This window comes from Nelusetta ayraudi, unplaced genomic scaffold (assembly GCF_046127955.1).
Source record: "Nelusetta ayraudi isolate G7.1 ecotype Tasmania unplaced genomic scaffold, CSIRO-AGI_Nayr_v1 ptg000083l, whole genome shotgun sequence".
In the NCBI taxonomy this organism is placed as follows: domain Eukaryota; kingdom Metazoa; phylum Chordata; class Actinopteri; order Tetraodontiformes; family Monacanthidae; genus Nelusetta; species Nelusetta ayraudi.
Window position 1 is genome coordinate 2,149,548 of NW_027466133.1, and position 22,953 is coordinate 2,172,500.

The 22,953-nt window shown below is 48.8% G+C and overlaps 1 protein-coding gene across 5 annotated transcripts in view; it reads right to left on the reverse strand.

Annotated features, from left to right (window-relative positions):
* Positions 1–22,953, reverse strand: part of LOC142900475 (mediator of RNA polymerase II transcription subunit 13-like) — an 80,467-nt gene that overhangs the window by 22,444 nt on the left and 35,070 nt on the right. For all 5 annotated transcript variants that reach the window (XM_076044774.1, XM_076044778.1, XM_076044776.1 and 2 more), the window contains 2 exons: positions 10,210–10,294; positions 7,506–7,589 (listed from right to left, as the gene is read on the reverse strand). In XM_076044774.1, coding sequence (XP_075900889.1) covers positions 7,506–7,589; positions 10,210–10,294 — 169 coding nt within the window. The remainder of the gene's footprint in view (positions 1–7,505; positions 7,590–10,209; positions 10,295–22,953) is intronic.

Genomic DNA, 22,953 nt, shown 5'->3' on the forward strand with positions numbered 1-22,953 from the left:
TACAGTACGCAATGAGAGCAGGGATGAGTGCAGGAGGAGCAGCAGGAGGAGGAGGAGGTGAATAATTCAGTGTCACGCACTGCAATTGCTGCACACATATCGATGAGATCAGAGTTTTAATGGGCAACTACTGAGCACAGTTTTATGGTGAAATCAATCAGGGGAAATGCAGAGTCTGAGAACACACAGGCACGGCCCTCCGCTCTGTGTGAGTGTATGTGTGCGTGCACACACATTTGTGTGCATGTGCATGTTCTATATGAGTGTATAGAAAAGCACCGGCAGTGTAAGAGCTAACGTCACGGCATGTGTGCAAAGAGCAGGAAAAAAAATAATTAAAGGACCCACATTAAAGACAATCTAAGATTTTCATAGTGCATCTATGCATCCATGGACTCTGGTGGAGCAGCTTTGCACGACTAATTGCCTGAAAAGCTCTTTACATCTCCAGAAAACAGTGTATTAACCCTCTGTTTGCAGCCAGCTGCATGAATGATAGGAATAATCGTCCTATTGAAACTGAGGCTTTGTTGGAACCTTCCTCAAAACCTGGCAGACTCAGAGGGCGGAGCCAATACCTTCACTCACCTGAGTTCCCTTTGTGACATCACAAAGAGCTGACCCCCCCCCCCCCATGTTTCAGCACACTCTCTTTGAAAGGGAATTTTCCAGATAAATAAATAACTTGATACCTTTCTGATACTTTAAAAAGGCACCAGTGGGTGTCACAGCCCTGTGTGATGTCACAAGGGGGACGACATGTTTCTGCACAAAGGACAAAACAAAGAAGAAAATAACCTCTGAAGCTAAACTGGAGCCAGATGGAGACCCGACGTGCAGCAGAGCAGCGACACGCAGCAGCGCCGCTTATCTTAATTTTCGAGACGCTCTCATGTCGGACCCAGCGGGGAGAAAAACAAAACAAAAAAAAATGCGAGATAAGATTTTGAAATGAAAATAAAAGGATGCAAAGCGACAGACAAATGCACACCTCCACGCTGACGCTCTCACAAAGGGCCTCCGCGGCCACCGTGAGAGGCACCGGGAGCCTCACGACCTGATAACCAGGTGCAGATATCAGCACCTGCAGTCACGCGGGGGTGCAGCCAGAGGGTCGCGATAACATTTCCTTAGATTCTCCCAAATCTGTCAGATTAATCTCCTTAATCTGTAACCTTTAATTCTTCCTCTGCAGCACTTTATTTTTTTATCAGATCTCCCCCTCCTCCTCGCTTCCCTTCCAGAGGTCTTCCTACACAATCTGCTCACAGCTAGTGCAGGCGCGGCGACCCTGCTGTCGTTGACCCTCGCGTGATATAGTTCCTGCAGGGCAGCGACTTTACACGCTGCTCTGCAAAGTCCTCCAAAGTCCCAACGACGAGCCGTGGCAAGGAAAATACAATCTGCCGCCGACATGCTCGAGCACTCGGGTCGCAGGTGCGCGCGCCCGTTACGGCCCCGCGCACCCTCAGCACCGCCGGCATTAAGGCCGGCCGAGGAGGGGGGGGGGGGGGGGGGTGTAGTGGGCTTGATGTATTATTCAGCAGCCCCAAGTGAGAGGGCCTTCAGCCAGAGTTGCTTTTTCACAACGTTTGTGCTCCGGCGCGGCTCTGGCTGTTAATATGGATTTACCATTAAAAAAAAAAAAAAAAAACGCGCCACGGCTAAAAAAAAAAAAAGGTGCCACTCATCACACCTGCTGCTAAGCAGAGAACGACGATTCCATTTCTATTAAAAGAGGATCTTTGGCCCTCCAAGACACCCTGGACCGGAGGATCTGGAGGTGGCTAGTTGGTGTGGAAGCTCTCAGTAGAAGCTTGCATTGCTGAATCCAGGCCTTCGCCTTCATATCTGGGCTCCAAATGAAAAAAAATAAGAGGGAGCAGAGGATGTATTGGCACGTCGCCGCTGTGATGGATCACCGTCCTCTTTATTGATCCACGTGCTCTTTTTTTTTTTCTCTTTCCCTCCTTTTGTCTTTTGCTGTGGTTTCACTCGGTTGCCTTAGAGACGTAGCCACACCGCATGTTTTTTGTTCTTTATTTGCGATCCGAGCAAAAGGGTTTTTTTTGTTTTTTAAAAAAAGCCTCATTAGGTTGAATTAGAGACTCTCTGAGCGTCCAGAAAACTAAACCCTGCGACACAACATGAGCGATCTGCGGAGGAATCTGCCGAGAGGCGACGATCAAAGATGAAGGCGGATTAAAAAATGAGCTATTATAAAAAAAAATAACGATTTAGTGAAGCTTGAACATTATTGGAGGCACAATGTTTGACTCAAAGGATTCCTGTCAAACATAAGTCTTTCAAAGAGTTCCAGTAAAATCTGAAAGACCCACTGTGTAACTTTTAAAGAGATCCTCTTGGCATGAAATGGCCGTTTAAAGATTAAAGTCATAAAATAACTGCTGTGTTTTCATTTGCGAATAATAATAAGACGGTATATTTAGAGAGAAGGAGCAGATCCACCCTGCAAGGAGCCAGTCAAAGGAAAAACGATATCCAAATTCACATTGGCTTGCAAGTGGCCTGGCTATTAGGTGGCGCTGCACCCTCCACGCTGGGTCTTTAGAATCCCAGGTTAATTAAGACGAGGCAGTGAAAGTGCCTCATTTCTGGCACTTGACGAAAACAGCAACAATTCCGATCTCCCCACTGGGCCTTTAACAAAAGTAAAAAAAAATAAATAAAAAAAAGCCGCATCACCGCAGCAAACACTGCAGAGTCGTCAAACTGACAACAAGATGAACTCTAAATTAAGATCGGAGGCTAAAAATTGCAGCTCTCTTGACAAACGATTTGAAAACTCTGAGCGAGGCGGTTGTTAACAGCGGAGTGCAAAAGTGTGCAGCGGCAGCAGACACAGTGTTTTTTTTTAATAAAATAACCAATACAGTAAACTGCTCTGTGAACACTGAGGCTTCAATCAGCCGCTAAAAACACACAAACGCTTCAGCCGTGACAGGTGTTTCCATTCGCCGACAGTCTCGACTCCTGCCGAGCTTTTTCTCCTCGTCGCTAACAGTAACAGCTGCAATAATCTGACAACAAGGTGGACCGGGAAGAAAACAACAACAACAACAGAAAGAAACAATGAAGTCCTTTCACACGACGGCCGGGTGCGAAGAGGAGGCGCTGCAGCAACTTCAGCTGCGGCCGAACAGCGGCGGCGCCCACGTGCGCGGCGGCGGCGGCGGCGGCGGTGGCGGCTGCGCCGGCTGCGCCGGCTGCGCGTCTCGTCGATGCAAATGAGACGGCAACGAGCATCACTTGGCATGCACGGGGGCCCAGCGAGCTAATGAGAGAGAGACGGACTCCGACACATCCATTGAGCCGTCTATAGCCATGATTAATTTATGACCCCCCACCTTCTCTGATCCCCACCTCCCCGCCGCACACGCCGAGCCCCCCCGCCCCCCCGCCTCACTCTCTCTCCTCTGTATCCCTGTCACTCTCTCTCTCTCTCCACCTCCCCCCATCTCCTCCTCCTCCTCCTCCTCCGAGCTCCCCCTCGGCGTCTGATGCAATCCGCTACCAACCCAGAGTGCTTTTTTCCCTCCCATTCAGACACAAAGGAGAGCGCCGGTGTTGTTGCTGAGAGAGAGGGAGGGAGAGAGAGAGGGATAGGGAGAGGGAGGGAGAGATGAGCTGGGTGAGGGGGGAGGGGGAAGGGGAGGAGGAGGAGGAGGAGGAGGAGGAGGAGGGCGGGTTCCAATATGTCCTGGATGTGCCAATCCTTACCGTGCCACCCCCCCACACCCCATCCTAGACCCACACACACATGCAGCCCCTCCCCTCTCCTCTATGCCCACACACACACACACACACACACACACACACACACACACACACAGTGGCAGAGAGAGAGAGAGAGAGAGAGAGAGACGCACGACAAAACCCCACATAAGTCTAACAAAGACAGCGGTGCCACAACACGGGGGTTGGCACGGCCGGCGGCGGCAAAGCGCGTTTCTGTTCTGCGCCGCGGCGCCCCCTGTTGGCCGAGGGCCGCGTCGGCAAGGAGGAGACAAAGGAGGTGTTTTTTTTGCGGCTGAGGCGGGAGGTCAGCGTGCGGCACCTGGCACCCAACATCGCCGCCGTGGCGGGAAAACACTGATGTTGAGGGGGCAGCAGGGGGGAGGGGGGGGGGTGGGTTCTCGCAAAGGCTCGTACTGTCAAGAGTGCCGAGGCGAGGCTGTTGCTATTCTGGGAACAAGGGATTGTGTGTGTGTTTGTGTATGTGTGTGCGCGAGTGTAGGGAAATTTGGGACGGCTTGTGTGTTTGCATGTGTGCCGGCAGCAAGCTGCGGAGACATGTGGGAAGAAAGAAACAGTCACGGTTCGTTCACACCATGTGATACATGCAACAGTCACGTCTGCAGCAGGCAGCACACACAGCCGCCGCGGCAGCGTTTGCGGCATTTCTTACACTCTCTCTCTCCTTTTTAAAACACATATCATTGCCGCGAGTTTTCTCCTTTACACGTCGGACGACTGGTTCCCTCTACAGCTCCTTTTTTTTATTTTTTATATTTTTTTCTTGCCCCCCTTTTTCCTTCCAGGATGTTTAATAATTCACAGAGCCGGCGAGGCAGGATTGGCTCAGCAGGGGGCGTAGCAGCTGACAACATATTCACACGGAGCTGTCAAATGAGGGGAAGTCACTAAAGAGACGCAGACATTTAAATCTGTGCACGCACTCGCCGGCTAAGCCGAAACGTCAGAGTGTCTATATGCATACACAAAGGCGCGCACACACACACATACACACACACACAGACAGACAGACAGAGACCTCAGTGCAGCCACATCTTCCTAGTAATAGCTATATGACTGCAGCCCGCTCCTCTTTCCCCTCTCTTGGCTTTAATTAATAGTCTTAGTCCTTTTCTGCGGGGAAGTTAATGAGTGACTTCCACTCATCAAACAAGTTAATGTGCCCAATTATTCCCGACAAAGATACAGAGGCAGTCTGGAGCCGACGTCTCAACCCGGGACAGGAAGAAGCGGTGACGCGGACAATCATTAGACCTCCTGCCACGCCACTGTTACAGCCAAATATCAGGACAAGGTTGAGAAACAAAGAGAGATGGAGAGAGCGAGAGAGGGAGAGGGAGGGGGAGCGAGTGAGCGAGCGAGCGAGCGCCGTCTGGGTCGACTTGGAAGCGTTACGGTTGTGTCGCCCGCTGACGGCGGACCTGTGAAGCATTGGGTTTCCTTTCTGTGGCCGCCCCAGTTTAACACGGAGGGCACTGCAATGTTTGTGTGTTGGATGTTTAGGGGGACAAAACATGAAATACAAGTGCATGAGTTGAGGGAAGAAAAAAAAAAAAAACGGCAAAAGATCAAAGAGCGGATCCTCGCGCAAGAGAATCTTCGAGTCTGCTGAACGAACGATTAAATCAAACGCTGTGAATAATTCAGTTCAACATTAAAGGTCCCACATTATACCCGTTCTCGCGTCTGCTTTCTTCCCTATTCCAACGGAGCGTCCTCACACAATTATCATGCAACAAAAAAAAAAAACACCATTAATATCAGTGTTAGCCCTCTGTTTACAGCCTGCTGCAACAAAATGCTGGGCTCTAGCGTCGTGCTAAAAGTGATGCTTTGTTGCACCTCTGAAGTGTTTGAGGAGGAGAAAATAAACAAGCAACCTGACAAATCTGGGAGCGGCACTGCCTCCGTCTGTGACATCACAAAGGGGTGATGTCTCCGAGTTGCACAGGCTTTTTTTTTTTTTTTTTAGTGGATCAAACAGAAGCAGTAGAGGATGGACTTTTCTCAAAGCCGAGGAGTTGAACAAATAGAACCGAGGTGGCAATTCGTCTAATGAGCAAACAGGAGTAAATTGAATTTTGCATCAAATATTTAATGTCTCAATAAACGGAGAGCAAAGTTGCCTCAGCAGCCCAGCATTACTATCATTCCACTTTGCGCTCTCTATTGCTCGCACGTGTTGTGTTTCATTCCTGACTGAGCTCGCGGTCACGTCGGGCTTTTTACCGGAAAACACCTAAACGGGCTCAGGTGCATCGTGGGAAGGGCCAGGCGTCGCAGCCAAGTCAGCACAACCTCCCCCGACTTTGCCGCTCGTCTCTCAATCGGCGCCGCGCCTCAAATGGCGAGCCAATTAGCCGCCTTGCAGCGCAGGAAAAGTTCACCGCCGACACCGGGACAGCACCCGCGTGTTGTCTGCCTCAAAGCGAAAACATCTAAAATGAGCCATTTGACAGTTAAGTGGTTTCCAAGGAGGCGCTTAAATGGGATACTTAGCATCGGAGCGGCGGCGCGTCAGAGATGTGAGGAATGTTGCTTCATCGCCCTGGCGGAAGAGGACAGGCTGAGCGGGCGAGAGCCAAGCTGAGGCAACAAGTTGAGCTGCTGTCATCACACCCCCGGCCCTCCGCCGACTCCCGTTCAGTCTGTCTCCACACACTGCCGATGCACTCGCACAGCGTGACACACGCACGCACGCTCGCACACTCACACGCACAAAGCCAGCCAGCCAGCCAGCCAGCCAGCCAGCCAGCCTCCCTCTCAGCCGGGGGAAAGCTCGACACTGCGAGGCTCTCACCTTTCACCGCATCTTCCAGACCTCTGCTGCACAGCCCTTTGTGTGTGTGTGTGTGTGTGTGTGTGTGTGAGACAGTGTCACAGTCGTTCCATCAGAGGTGACAGCGTAAGGCAACAGGTGAAGCATTTTTTTAGGCTTTAGAGGATTTTCTGTTGGTTTTTTGAGTATGTTGAGTGTCTGTTTATCGACTACAAATGATGCGATTTGATAACACAAATGTCCTTAGTAGGGATGCAAATGATTGATTCATTCATTAATCGTTCACTGACTGACCTTATCAATCGATTACTTGTTCTAGGTATACAGGTATACACCAAACCATTTAACAAATAAAACCCAGTCTTAATTCAATTGAATCGATTCATTTCTTAATAGACAATTAATCAATAATCGATTCATTGTTAACATGACTAGTCCTTAATCAAGACTACCTTATGTGTGTTACAAAACAAAATAAAACATCATCCCATGGTGTCAACTCACAACAAGGGAAACACATTACAACCAGAGCCCTTATCAGTTATCACAATTATAATAGTAGGAAACATTCATGCATGTGCCAACAAAAAACCTAAGTAGGAGCAGTTTTCAAGTCAATCAATATTGTTTTGCCCTGCGTTTCGTCTTCCTCTCACTGTCAGCACAATCAGTCCACAGTGCGATGTGAGTCAGGACGTCAGCATGACGTTAGCGATACACATAAAAAAAAAGAAAAAAAAAAGCACACAGCTCAGGTATGAATGCAGAAATCTTTCTCAATTTCAGATTAATCAAAAAATGTTTTCCTGGTTATTTGTCGGCTATCAGAGGAGCAGCGTCTCCCCCAAACGGTAGCGAGAGCGTCGAGCTCGGAGGCATGTGAGCGCGGTGCGAGCGCGGTGCGTCTCGTCCTGGGGCTTCCGCCGAAACATGAGACACGTGCACTGACCTGCTGCCCAGGGACTTCTCCTCCAGATCCTGCGGCTTGAAGAACCACTTCCCGATCCTCAGAAAGCCTTTATCCATCAAACATCTGGAGGAGCAGGAGAGACAGCCAGCAGGCGGATATTAATGAACACGAACAGGATCACAAAACAAGCATCCCAAACGCCGCCGCTGGCTTGGGTTGCTAACAGCTTTGTTTGCGTGTACAGCTATAACACTTCTTTTTTTTTTGTAATCTATGGCCATATTTCTATTTCAGATGCCGGATGAACTGCGAGTGGCAACAAAGGATAAACAGTTTGTCAATGTTTAGAGGACTTCCGTTGCTTTTTTCAAGTTGTTTAGTGGTCGCTTTTCTTCAATTGGCCGGCAGATTCCTTCCGCTGACAAACAGTCCAGCGGTCGCCACTGGAGACGCCGTGTGAGTTTTACAGGCGGCGGCGCTATTTGTAAAAAGGAAAATTATAGAACAATTTTTGCAAGGCACAGAATCCAATATGTGGCTATCTAACCTTCATGTTTATCCCATCAGGAAAAAACAAAAAACAAAATATTTTGATTTGTATTTGATCTCATGCAGTGTTCAGAGATATCGCGGCTCCCTATTTGGGCTCCTCGGCCGACGTTCCTACACCTCCTTTAAGAGACAAAAATCAGAACTTTGACTCGTCTCCCCCGTGAGCAGGTGCCAGGAAATACCTCCCTGGATCCCTCTGTCCCACTCGAGGAATTACACCATGATCTCACCAAGAATGACCGGCCAAGTGAAGCTTTCCAAGGCTTTCCGCCGGCAGCTCGACCATCTTTGGTGCATGTTTTTACCCCCATGTCTTTTTAAAGTGACCTTGGCTGCTTATTACACAACAGCTCATTCCCTTTAACTTTGACACACACAATATTAATTAAAGGCTGTGAGTGTGAGTGTGTGTGTGAGTGTTAAAGAGTTTCAGACCTCAAAAAATAGTCACTCAACAAAGTCTTTTTAAAGGCACTTTAAAAGGGCAACTGTGTCATTTATCTCGCCTAAAATCAAAAATTCAAAATCATTTCCGTGACTCATCGACATGCAATGTGGGGAATGAGACTCTTTTCATTAACAGAGCGCCCCCAGCTGGACTGCAGAAAGATGGGAAAACTTTGGCTGCCTGCCCACAATGTCAGCAAATCACACAAATTTATTTGGAAACTTTCAATTTGAGGCAGAAAAAACTGCAATGTTGTGTTTCAGTTAACAAAGAACACAGAGGAGACATGTTTCAGATCTTTCCATCAGCTATGTGTGAGTCTAAGGTCATTTAAAGAGCCTACTAGGTTGTCATTGTAAGCATGTAAGCACAAAATCTCTGGTTTTGATATCCAGCAAACAGGGGGGGGGAGAGAGAGAGAGAGAGAGAGAGAGAGAGAGAGAGAGAGAGAGAGAGAGAGAGAGAAGCTTTGAAGCTCGAATATTCAGGGACCGTAATTGGCACTTTTCTCTCGATGGCGCACTTGGGTTAGTTAGGTTTATCTCAACGTAAACAGCTGCATGCGCCACTGATCGGCCGCTGAAATGTTGACAGAGAGGTTAAGCAACTAAAAGCAACTTGTTGCAGTTGCGCTGAGGCCTGAAGTTATGCAAAACGAGGGCGAGGAGCGAGCTACGCTCCCGCTTCCACTCCGCTAATCCAGTCGCCAAACCAGCCGCCCACATTTGGGGCGTCGCCTTTTTTTTTTTGACATAAGCAGTGAAATATGTGTTTGTTTCAGGGCAAGATTCCCCACTGATCAACATTTACTCTAGACGATAATTAAAACATCGGCGACGCAAATCAAAACACAAAAGAGGGAAAAGACCTTTATTTTATTTTTTTCAAACTCCCGGCTCGCGGGTGAAACGGCGAAGCCGCATAAAGGAGTTTTCGTTTCAAGGTAATGGGAAGGTTAATTCCAAACCCCCCCCCACCCCCCCATGATGATCGCTGATGCTTCACTTAATGGAGAGCAAATATGTGCTGCTTCATTTAACAGATGGCTCTGAGTCAGGAGCGGGGAGCTTCGGCTGCTCCTGGCAAAGTGATTCAGCAACACAGATCGTGGTTTCATTAAGGTGAAGCTGCCGGAACAAAACCAGAGCCGCTAGTCAACACGGCAGGAAGAAAAAAAGTGCTTCACCCCGACGATGAGTCACTCACGCAGAATGTCACGCAGGCCCGCCGGAGAGGCCGTAATTATGAAGTCACATTTTTGGCCAAAGCTTTTAATTACTGGGGATTTTTAATGCTTAAAAAAAGGGGGAGGGAGGGAGGGAAGTTGAGTTACTTTCCTCGCAATTTAAAAAAACAAACACACGACTGGCGTCTAGTTTGGTAAACAAAACCAATACTTATATGTAATTTTTTCACTCAGATTTCACTGCGAGGGATTTTATTTTTACTTAGCTGAACCTTTTCTAATCGACTTTCTTTGTGTTTAAGATGTTTTGCTGTTCATTATTAAAAAGAGCAACTCGGAAATTAAAAATAATAAATAAAAAAAATACTTATAAACAGCAACAGGTTCATTTGAATTGTTTCGGTTTCTTGAGGTTTCTTTTTTTATTGTGTTTATTTTATGATCCGTTACGCCTGTTATGCCCCTCAGCTCCGTCCGCAGGGAGCCACTGCCTAGAGGGCGCTATATTTTATTTAGACACTATCTTCTGCCTCTTGTAACATCACAGCGCTTTTTACCTCTCCAGCAGGTTGTGTATGGCCTTGAACAGGAGGGTCCGGCACTCGTAGGACAGCCCGCACTCCCACAGCCCCTCCTCCGCCACTGAAAGACAAGGAAAACAAATCATCAAACACTTTCATATTTCATAGTCTGATGGTCTTTACAAGTCCAGTGTGGAGAATTCTGCAGCATCCAGTGGTAAGAAAGCACAAGTTTTCTATTTTCAGTGACTTTAACAATTGTTTGTTTGGTTTTTTTTTTTAATTAAAAAACACATTAGACCTTTAAAGGCCCAGTGGGAAAGGTTCAGTTGCATCTAGTGATTTGAACCCCTCCTAATGTAAAAATAAAGACATAAATACAGTGAATGAAAACAGTTACTTGTTTCTCCCGCCTCATTTTCTAGGACACGCATGTTGTGCCAAATACACACTTTGCATGCTGCGCATCGGGCTTTTAAAGGCAACCAAAGGGAAAAAAAAAAAAAAGCGGGTAAAAACAGCTGCACAAACCAGCTTGAGGATAATAAGCAGAACATTTAAGTGCGTGCGCCGTTTGTGTCAAAACAACACAGCATGTGCCGATGCAAAAAACCTGCACGTCATATCAGGGCAGATAAGGCAGCCTGCCTTCCCTTCCTGCGTGCACGCGCGTGTGCAGAAGGTGCTCGGATTGTGCAGCTGTCAGGTTGGCTGCAGCGACAGCCCAGTCAAACGCCATGCAGTTGTCAACCTCAGTTAGCTGAGGAGGAAGAGGAGGAGGGGGAGGAGGAGGAGGAGGCACACACACGTCTGCCTGCTCTGGCTTGTGCAAGCCAGAGCTGAAACTCAGCTCATTTTATTTTATTTGTTTATCTTATGTTCTTCTTCTTCTTCTTCTTATTATTATTGTTTATTTATTTTTTGGTCTGTAGTGTGTGTGTGTGTGTGTGTGTGTGTGTGTGTGTGCGTGCAGGTGTGTTTGCATGCATGTGTGGCCGGCTGCACTTGAGACGGAGGAGCCTGTGACGTGTCAGCGCCCGCTTCGCCTGCGTCATATGCGATTTCTTTAACCCGGCGACCCAGCCGGCACCTGCCCCCCCCCCCCCCCCGACCCCCCCGTCCCTCCTCCTACCCCCTCTCCCTCCTCCCTCTCCCCTTTTCTCGCCACCGCTTCGCCATCCTTTCCAAAAACAAGAGCGCATGGCAACACGTGCAAGCGCGCGCGCATGCGCGTACGCGCACACACAGAGGCCGGCGAGAAAACAGTGTTTCTCTTTGTTCTTCGCCTTCTACCTGCAGGGCTTCTGCAGGAACTGGAGGCTTGTGGGTGGGTGTAGTGTTTGCTTATAGGGTGGCGGCAAACAAACCAGGCATCACAGAAATACACTAGGAGGAGGAGGAGGAGGAGGAGGAGGAGGAGGGGGAGGGGGCGGTGGTGGAGGGAGGGAGGGAGGGAGGGAGGAGGAGGGGAAGAAGAAGACGGAGAGAGAGCAGTGAGAGGCAGCGGCAGATCGCCTGGGGGATGGGTGGCACACGGAGCCCGGCGGAGGTTTCCTCTTTCCTGCTGCTGCTGCTGCTGCCTCCCAACACCGACACGACTCCTTCCTTTGTCTCCCCCCACCTTCTCCTGCTGTTGATAACCACCACCACCACCACCACTAATTCCGCCGTCTTCTCCTCCTCCTCCTCCTTCTCCTTCTCTCCTCGCACCACGCTGAATGAAATTTTCCTTACTCGCCAGAATTACCCTGTAACCATGGAAACGCTGGCGGTGAGAACATGGCGCCCTGGCATTCGGTTTCAACGCTGGTCCCCCCCCCCCCCTCTACCTCCATCCCCCCCATACCCCTCCCCATCTCCCAGCCCCTGCTCCTTCCTCTGTTCCATTACCCCCAACACCCCCCGCCACCCCCTCCTCCCCCCTCCCTCATTTACTCCTGCTTCAGGGCTCAGACAGGAAGCTCGCTCTCGCCAGCTCCTCCACAGAGAGGTGTGTGTGTGTGTGTGTGTGTGTGTGTGTGTGCGCGCGTCGGGGGTGGGGGGGTGCGGCGAGCACCACCAGCAGAATGCCAAGTCTCCAGCAAAAAAAAATCCAGCTCATTAGCTCTCACCTTCCCCACGTCTCTTCCATCTCTCCTCCTCCTCCTCCTCCTTTTTACCGGTGGGGGGAAAAAAAGGACCAAATTTTCTGCCACGTGACCCCCACCCCCCCACCCCCACCCCCCACTCCACACACACAACAGCAGAATCCTTGACCCCCTGACCCTTCTGAAAAACTGTGTCACACACTCCTCCTGCTTAGTCCCACCCCTACAGTAAAAGTCAACAGGACAACACCCCCCCACACACCCCCCCCACCCCCCCCACACAGGCAGGATTCCACAAAAAAAGGAAACTTTTTCCACGTTTGCAGCTACTTTAAAAAAAAAAAAATGCAGGTGCAAACACACCGGATTCTGCCCTATGCATATGTGTATTTTAGTTGTAGAACAGCATGTCAACACATCCGCTGACAAATTCTCTCCTTGAGACGGTGCAGGCTCGTGCATATGGAGACGACGGGACGCACACACTCCAGAGACAGAAAACAGGCTGTGAACTCAAACAGAATGTCGTGGGTTTGTCGACTCCGATATCGACTCAAAAATGTAATAAGAAAGATAGATATTATTAATACACAAAGGCTTAATGGATATTTATTAAATAAACTTGGATGCGAAAAAAAAATGCATGCCACGTCTGTTCTGTTTTTGAGCAAATGTGCACAGGACTTTAGAACAATCACATTTTTTTTTTGCAAACACTTGCAGACATTAGGGGCCATTTGTCGAGCGCAGACATCAGCCGTTGCTGAGTGAAATGCAAAAAAAAACCCCACCTGATTAATCGTCCATGTGGTGGGGGAAAAAACAACTAATGCAATGCATAAAAAAGTGCAGTGGTGTCTGGTACAGCTGTAGGATGCAAAAAACAAAAAACAAAAAAGAACAAATCCTACACTCATGAAAGTCACCCACAGCCAGCCAGCCGGTCTGTAAGCTCCCTGCTTTGGGCCTGCAGTGCCTGTTAATCAGAGGAGGAACACAAACGGCCCAGGGGAAAAGTGTGCTGTAGACACTAAATGCAGGCCTAAGTGCAATACGGCTTTAAAGCATCCTGATCCATCATTCATCACAGCCGGAGCTACAAGGAGAGCACAGGCACCACGCCGGAAAAGATCCATAAGGAACTGGGTGTATTTGTCCCACAATTAGATTACAGCAGAAGCTCATCTTTTTATTCCTCCACCCAGATTTAAAGAGCGTCGCGTTCATCTTCAAAAAAAAACAAAAAGGAATGGGAAAAGGGACAATGTCTGAGAGAAAATAATAACGCACCAGACAGAAATAAACATATTTGCACAAAACAGTGGGAATAATTATAATGGTCACTATTTTTCAGTAAAACAACTAAACTGCTGTTAAATATCTCGTTCGATCAATTATTTATGTCCAAGTCGAATAAATATAATTCAGCTGCAAAGAACCCGTAAATAATTAACAACTCTGCTATTTCCTCCAGTTTGCGACAACTTTGAATGGTGCCTGAGAGTGCACAGACTAGAGTGCCTCCGCGCTGTAAACAGGGTCACGCAAAGGCAAGGTGCCATTTAGCGAATGCTAGCCAGCCACTGTTAGTGTGCCTGTTCTCAGAGGTACGTTTTTATTTTTTTATTTATTTATTTCTTTTTAATTAGGAACGAAAACTATGGCGTGCTTTTGGGTTTTTGTGTGACAAACTGTCCCCTCGGCAGTCTGTTTGCAATCTACCGTTTTTTAAAAAGGGTAGTAGAAGAAGAGGAGGAAGAGGAGGAGGAGGAAGAAAACAACACTTCTGGCAAGTGCAATAAACAGGAATCCGGGAGAAGGATGTCCGTGTCCAGATTAGCTGCACCGCACAGTAATTATTGCGCCGCACTGTCGTCCACTGGGGGACTCTTGCACCATTTGGGGACGCGACCCATTGTGTGTGTGTGTGTGTGTGTGTGTGTGTGTGCGTGTGTGTGTGTGCGTGTGTGTGTGTGTGTGTGTGTGTGTGTGTGTGCGGCGCGCATCAATGCAGCGTGTGTTATCACAACAATTCCAAACGACTCCTGTGTGTGTGTGTGTGTGTGTGTGTGTGTGTGTGTGTGTGTGTGTGTGCGTGCGTGCGTGTGCCCTCCCCGGTGCCTCAGTGCATCTTAAAGTGCCGCGCCACCGCCACCACCCCGAACACAAACGCGCAGTGATTGAACTGGGTCGCCGCCACTCTGCACATTTTCCGTCCGTCCGTCCTCGACTCTTCCTGCGTCTTTCAATCCCGCCTCCGTCTCCCTCTCCTCCTCCTCCCTCGGCCGGACGGCTGCCTCAACCTGACGGGACGACTGGTTCGCCACCACCACCGTCATCAACAGCAGCAGCAGCAGAAACACCAACAGCACCCCTCCGCCTTCTTCCTTGCGCTCGCTCCATCTCACGCGCCACTATACAGCGACCTTTGGACAAGCAACAATGGTGCGCCAGCACTGCCACAAAGACGGTATTGATCCGGGGGGGGAGTCGGAGTCGAGGTGCGACAGGAGCTCCGTCTCGCGCACGATGACCCCTGTCTCCCTCCCTCCCTCTCTCTCTCTCTCTCCTCTCTCTCTCCCTCGCGCGCACTTCCTGTCTCGCCGTCGGATCAATGGCACTGGGCGTCTTGGCGTCCAGTTGTTTGTTTTTTTTTGCGCCCCTGCAGCATCACAGCTTGTGTGTTTGTGTTTTTTTTATTCTCCCCCCTCCCCACCCTGCCTTTTTTTCAGTGCTGTGCACGTGCAATGTTGTGTGCAACCTCAACGCCACTTAACTAATTAGCTCCAGAAGCCCGACTGTTGTCTGACTGCTGCGCCTGCGGTCTGTTTGACGCAAACGTGCAGAAAAAGACAAAGAAAAGGAGAGCTGTTTCCTTCCGAGAAAATGATCACACACACGCACACGCACACGCACACGCACACGCACACGCACACGCACACGCACACGCACACGCACAAAAACAACAAAAAAAAACAGGGCGGTTTGACGAGCAGCTTTTGAATCGACTTTGAACGAGGTGTTTTCAATTCAATCGTAAAAAATAAAATAAAATAAGAATGAGGAAAAAAAGTGGTTTCAAATCAAGAAGCAGCATCAGAATCAGTGCTGTTAAACTGTTTATGAGGTTGTGCTGCTACTTTTCCATCAGATGATTGTGGTGGAGAGCAATTTTAATGGTGGGCAAAAGCTTTTACACAATTAAAGTTAATAATCACAGCAGCCATAGAGTGGTAGAGTAAAATAATAATACTTAGCACTAATTATTATTATTATTATTATTATTATTATTATTATAGTGAATGAGACATTAATATATCCAATTTCCCCCATGCTGGACTAATACAAGTTCATTCTAGTCTATTATGTGCAGATTTTGCTACTGGAGCCACAGCAGCAGCGTTCCACATTTTTTCAGCGGCGATGCTGAAGTAACATGATACATGACACGGCCACTTCTTCTGCCACCAGACTGATGCGGACCGGGAGTGACTCCCTGATGCCTCTCTGACCTGCTGCACCTCGGCTGCCTGTCAATCCGCTCAGCGAGATCATTTCCTCCTGCTGATGCCCGTCGCCGGCGTCTGCGGCGGTGCGACGGCGTCAGAGGAGGCGGTGGGAAGGTGAAGGGAAACACGAGTCGCTCGCAGCCGCCAGCCAGCCAGCTTCTGCCGCCTGCTCGCTGTCTTTTTACTGGGCCTTAATGAGGGCAAGATGTCAATAATATTGAGCGAACGCAGTGCAGCCAGGTGCCCCGCGAAATCAATTTGGTCAAAAAGGGAAAAGGGGGAAAAAAACAAAACGCCTAACCTGAATGTATTCATCTCGCAAGCCTGACAAAATACACCTTTAAACTGGAAATACACTTGTGCTCCGCCTTTCCTTTTTTTTTTTTTTTTTTTTCTTACTTAAAAAAATAAAAAATAAATAGAGCTGCTTCCAATTTCTTTGGCCTTTGTTCTATTTTTGGGGGCGTCTGCAGGCAAACACTAGCGTGTTTAATCTCTGCGGGTTCTGCGGATCAGAAACTTCAAAGATCATCAATGGATCGCAAAAATACTTTTGGTCGGAGAGACTGCAGGAGGATTTCTCTTTTTTCCTATTCACCCACATCAAGTCCTCTGGACATTTTTAGGATTTTTTTAGACACTGAGCAATTTTCCTACAGTCTCACAGTGTGAAGGCGGCGGCGCCTGTACTGGTGGTTGTAAGTGGTGGTTGTAAGTGGTGGTGCTGGTGGAGGTGACAGGTTCTCATCTACCCGACATTTCCCCCTCAGTTTTTACGCCTCAGAATAAATATTGCTTTTTTAAAAAAAAAAAAAAACTTCAGATCAATACGTGTAAAATCTCATTAGCGTTGCCATCAAATATCAACAAAGCTTTAAAACAAATATTTCTGCTGTCGAGACCAGAAGTGCTCAAACTGTGTGCCGCCGTTGCGGCCGCCTCTCCAGAAGGAGATGATTTTCAGGAACTGTCGGAAAACAGTGAAGAAGACGAAGGAGGGAGAGAAGAAAAAAAACGGGGGGACATGCTGTCAGGCGGCACAGCAAATCCCGGATTTACCGCAACACATTCCAGGCATCCCGACCTGCGTCTCGCCGCCGCTCGATGAGAGACGACGATAACCGCCGGATTGCCGCTGTTAAACTGTAACGGCTCTGTTTATTATCTCCTGCAGAGGCCAAACAAGGTTCCGCTGTTTCCCGCCGACAGCTGGAGCTCCGGGCCGAGCGGCTCCGCCCACGGTTCCACGGGGACCCAGCGTCCGTACGACGTCGCCGATTCTTAAAGACCAGGGCGAACACGGAGCTTTTTGAGCTACGCAGCGTCCCCCCCCCCCTCCACTCCCACAGCATCTCTTTAATTTGAAACAGCACGGTGGGCTTATGTAACTGCAGCCAGTTGTTAGCAGGGTCGTCTTCCCCGAGACCTCTCACTCTCACTCTCACTCTCACTCTCACTCTCATCTGTTCGGTCACTTGAGCGTCAAGCAGCCGGGGCTGATGGTAAAAGATTCTTCCCGCGCGGACAAAAGAATTGAAGGTCAGGCCAGGTCAATTTTAACAGCGACTAGCACCCGACGGTGGTGGACGGGACATGTGACTCTGTGCCTCGGCGGCCTCCGGATGAATGCAAACTCTGTGCGTTCGTACATGATTTAGAGACGCGTTATTGTGACGTGCACGCTCAGAGGGCTTCCGACATTCGAGCGCGGACGACACGAAATGCACGAGACTCGAAGGACGGCGCGGTTTGCAAGTAATTGGTTGGGTTTTTTTAAATTAACGGATCGACTAAAACAAGGTCAGATTTGTTCTTAGGTGGAATCCCTGCAGAGTTTTACATGATTTTTACACATTTTAATTTTGTTCTTCATGGAAAAAATTAGAGGGGAAAAGTAGGAAAATGCTTCACACGTTCCTTACTTTTGCTACTTTTACAATTGCAAGTTTGCGTCAGACTAGAAATTTCTGGCACTTTTGGAAAATGTTTACTTTTACTTTTGCTTCCTTGAACGCTTATCCACGTGCACACTGAACCGGCTCAGCGTGCCCTAAGAGGCAGCTTCAGCACAGGGCGGCTTGGACTTCGATCACAGAGTCTCTCCGCCGTTCATCCTTTAGCCCGACGTCGCCACTTCATGTGACAGACGACCTCACGCTCCAGATCTTGTGACAGCACATCGTGAAAGAAAGAACAAAAAAAAAATAAAAAAAACTTCTCGGCGAGAACGCCGCAGTAACCTCGGCGCTTTCCGCGAAACAGCGCAGCGCCGAACAAGAAGCGTTCAAACTGAACAGCTGCTGCAGTTTCTTTATTTTACTGGTTTCATTTTCTTCTGTATCACCTATAAACCAGAGGTTCAGATGACTCACTCCTCGCGTGTCTCGGCCCTACATGGCGAGATTTACGACTTGTGTGAAAAGTCTTGAACACTGGGAGACTGATTATCAAATCCAGGTGCAAAAAAAAGAGAGAGAACGCTGCAGGCGTCCAGAGAGTGCACTTCTAGCAAGAGCCTCCTCAAGAAGTTTAAGAGCCACACTGATGCCGACATGTTTGCATTAACAAGCTCTGGGAGCTCGTATGTCAGCCGGGGAGTCGGCCAGAGAGGGGGTGACGGAGAGGGGGGAGGATGGGAGGAAGAGGAGGAGGAGGAGGAGCGACGGAGAAACTGCTGGAGGGAAGAGGGGAAAGTCTGGAATCAATTAGGTGACTGAGCCATAGTTGCTTGCATAGTTGTGTGAGTGAGTCAGGGAGGCGGAGCGGCAGGAAAGGAGAGACGCGAGCGCGGGTGTGAGCGCGGGTGTGAGTGCGGTGTGAGTGAGTGGCGCACTCGTATAAACACAACAACAACACAAAGGCGGCCATACAGCCTGCGAGCCGCCGGCGACACGTCGAGCGGGTTCACGTCAGCGTCGCGTCGGTTTGGAAAAAGGTGTTTTGTTTTGGTCTGTTTTTTTTTTTGGGAGGGGGTAGGAGGTGAGGTGGGGGGGGGGGGGGGGGTGAGGTGAGGTGAGGTGAGGAGCGGGGTGTGGTGGTGGAGGAGGAGGGTGCATTCTGGGTTTGCCGTCCCGCCAGCAGCGCCCGCTTGCAACCCAGGAATCAGGTTGCATGCCGGGGAGGAAGGAAGGCCCGCCTCCTCCCCGCAGAGGAGGGGGGGGGTACTGGCAGCAACCCCGGGCCGTGACATCAAGGAGGGGAGCGACAGGATGAACCAGGTGTGAACCAGGACGGCGGCTCCGCACTTCACCGACCGATACGTCAGCCCGACTGCGCAGCCGCTTTGTCTAATTTGGAGGATATTTACTGCGTTAATGCAGCGTCAGCAGCGTAATTACGGCGGAGAGGGAGGACGGAGTCGGCGCCATTATAGCGGCGGCGGCGGCGGCGGTGGCGTCAGTAGCCAAAGGAGATTACTCACCACTGTAACCGACGATGAAACGGCTTTGTGAGAGCAAGAGTGTTTGGGGTGGGGTGTATGAAGGGGTGGGCATCTGTGTGTGTGTGTGTGTGTGTGTGTGTGTGTGTGTGTGTGTGTGTGTTTGTGTTTGCGATAGAGGTGAAGATAGAAATAGAGCTGGGGAAAGAGGCAGAGTCGAAAATTGCTGAAAAGCCAGGACACAAAGGTAGAGGAGGAGGAGGAGGAGGAAGACTGCGTGAAAAGTGAAAAAAAAAAACGAGAGAGAGAGAGAGAGAGTGTTTTTTGGTGTGTTTCAGTGTGTGTGTTACTTTTTTTGTAAATTGGCTTCTCGCCAACTGCAGCAATCAGGAAAAAAGACAACTGTGCAAGAGAAACAGAATCATCCCACAGCCCCTTACATAATTTGCCAGTCACTTAACTCATTCAAGTGCTCTCTCTCTCTCTCTCTCTCTCTCTCTCACACACACACACACACACACACACACACTAACTAACTAGTCTTTTGATATTTGGGATGCTGTGAATGGAAGGATGCTGCTGAGCACCAAGTGGCTTCCCAAGTCACTGAGTGATAAATAAATGTGTGTGTGTGTGTGTGTGTGTGTGTGTGTGTGTGTGTGTGTGTGTGTTTGCGCACGTGTGAGAACTGGTTTTTTTGCCGCCTATTGTCATGACAACACATTTTGTCTCGGTGGATGCGACAACACTGCAACTGGCACTTTTTTTTCAGGCACATAATTAACAGCAAAAATTAAATAAAGTTCAGCTCGGCAGAGGGGGGGGGGGTGGAGGAGGAGGATTGGGGGGGGGGGGCAACGTAACAAAACAAACTCTTTATCTCATGCTTGCCCCGCTTTCATTTGAACCACCTCTGCACAAACAGCGGGCGGCCCCCGCGAATAATTCATGAGTCGACTCGCTGACCTTTATCCGAGGAGATAATTATTAGTCGGCTGTGTTATCACTGTAATGTTAAATTGGCTTTTATGGCACGCAAAGTGCAGCGTAAAAACAATCATCTCCTCCAGGATCCCCCCCCACTCCTCGACACGCGCCGTCGACCGCCTCCCGCCTCCGATTGTAATCCTGCGTGCGCGCGGCGACTCTTTTATTCTCTACCTGCAGCGCCGAGCAGCGAGCCGGCGCTAACAGGTTGCCAGCCAGGTCGATCTTTCAGCGGATTTCACAGAAGCCTTTTACGCCAATATAAATCCATCCATGCATTTTCAATAGCCGCTTCTTCCTGGGCTCAGGGTCGCGGGGGTCTGCTGGAGCTTCTCCCAGCTTTCACAGGGCGGAGGCAGAGTGACACCCTGTTGCCAGTCGCCAGTTTATCCAGTCAGCCAGTTTATATATTTAAGACAGACAACCATTCACTCTCTCATGCACACACTTATGGTCAATTTAGAGTTCCTAATTCACCTCACATGCATGTTTTACTGTGGGAGGAAGCTGGAGAACCCAGAAAGAACCCAAGCAGACACAGAGAGAACATGCAAACTCCACACTAAAAAGGTTCCAGGCCCGGAATCGAACCCACGACCTTCTTGCTGTGAGGCAGCAGTGCTAAAATGTTTATTTTTTAAATTTTTTTGTGATTCATCTCGCGATTCATATCGCCAGTGAGGGTGTAAACGGCTCGTAAAGGTGATAGGAGGGCCGGAGAGGTTCGCTGCAGGAACTCCTCCGCATGGTTCGCAACGCGTTTTCAAGCCGGAAGTCGACGGAGATAAAAGACTTTACGGCTGAGAGAGTTTAGCCTGCAGACACGAGAGGAGATCAAAAACATCCCGCGGCACGATCAACGCCACGCTAACCAGTCACAACGGCGATATTCAAATTTTTTCTATGTGGAAATTGAAAAGTGCATCGTTGACATTCACGAAACAACGGATGAACTTTCAATCTGACAATATGTGCAAGGGAGAAAAAAAAAAGTGTGCCGTGGGTGTGAATTAGTGACACCAGGACAGTTTATTGGCTTCTGCGTCACCTTTTCTCGCTCCTTGACACACAAACTGTTTCCACCGCGTCAGCTTTGAAAAGTCGCCGAGGTTGCCGACACGGTTGCATCCCGAGGGAAAGAAAACAAATCTGACAGGCAAAAAAAAGGGGAAGCGCGTGAAAGCCGACACGCGACCGGCGTTGAGACATCTCGTCTCATCCGACTGATCCTCCGCAGAACCGAGAGCTTTCTCTGCCGCAGCCCCGCCGCCTTCTTCTGCCAGAGACGAGCATGTTAACCGCACGCGAGCAAGTCGCTCAGCGGCACTTCCTTCCTTCTTCACACGATGTGACGGGGAGCGGAAGTGCACAAGACGGACGCGCAGCCGAGCCGGAATCGTGCGGCCATCGATCGAGGGTTGAAAAAAGAAAAAGAAAAAAAAAAAACTGCAGCTGCAGCCACATGTGGCGCGAGGATGTAATTCCATCTCGCTGGTAGTTTCGGCCCTGTCCACGCATTCATAATTTTGTGTGTGTGTGTGTGTGTGTGTGTGTGTGTGTGTGTGTGTAACCTCCTCACCTCCTCAGCAACACTAGATAAAAAGCCACCAGTGCCAGTTCCCACCTTGCTAGCTGGACGTGTGCCAACAACTTTACATCTATACCTACCAGTCGAAAGGTTGGACACACACCCTTTTCTTTCCTTCTCATGACAATTCTTGACCTTGCAGTTTCTCACTGAGGCCATCAAAACTACATATGAACACACAAGGAATTATGTAGGAAACAATAAGAGTGTGAAATAACACCTTTTATATTTAAATCATTCATATCAGCCACCTTCCATAAATAGCATATTTAGAGTTATTGAACGTGTTTTTGTTTGCTGCATAATTACATATATCTTGATGTCTGCAGTATCTATCTGCAGTGTAGAAAGTTGTAAAGATAAAAAAAAAATGCATGTTTTTTTTTTTTTTTTTTAATGCAAGGCTAGGTTTCTTAACCTAAAAGTGCCACTTTAGAACAGAATACACACTTAAACAAATTGTGGAGAAAATTTTCAAGAATTTTTTTTTTTTTTTAAAGTGCAAATTGAACCCATTTTAATTTAAGAGGGCAATATTATCATTCGCTCTGGGTGGTGGGCAGTGTTAAAAAAAAACAATAACAGCAACATCAAAGGCGGTTTGGTCGGTTGGTTGGTTTGTTGGTTGTGGGCTTGTTTTTTTTTTTGTGGCGTTGACCCTCATGTTAATCCAGAGACACTTGAGCAGTGAATGGACCTGGAGGTGGGAGGAGGTGGCGCTACTGAGGAGGCTTAATAGAGCTCCACGGGGGGGGAGGAGAGAGAGGGAGAGAGAGAGAGACAGCAGGACTCCTCTCACTCCAGGAGTAAAAGTTGGCACTGGCAACGTGAATGTGCCATGATATGTACCTTTAAAACATAGTAGAAACACTATTTTTTTTTTTTTTTTTTTTGCTTTGCTGCCGAATGTTGTGTCTATATCAGAATTTTTTTTTTCCTCTCTCAAAAAGGAAGGAAAGAAAGAAAGAAAGAAACCAGAAAAACCAAGACTGCTCTGGTCTGCTGGGAATCTCGGGAGTCAAAATCAGAAACAGTCAATTTTACATTTGGCCCCACAGGCTCTCATTGCAGCAGCTTTTATGACGGAACTCTCGGGCCCGTATTGTTTGGCTGGAGAATGCGGTCGGAGATGATTCTGTACAAACGCAAAAGTGGCTATGAAAGAAAAGCACGTCGTAAAAGAAAACGCGACGTGCAGCTTCGTCGAGTGGAGAAAGGACAAGAAGGGAG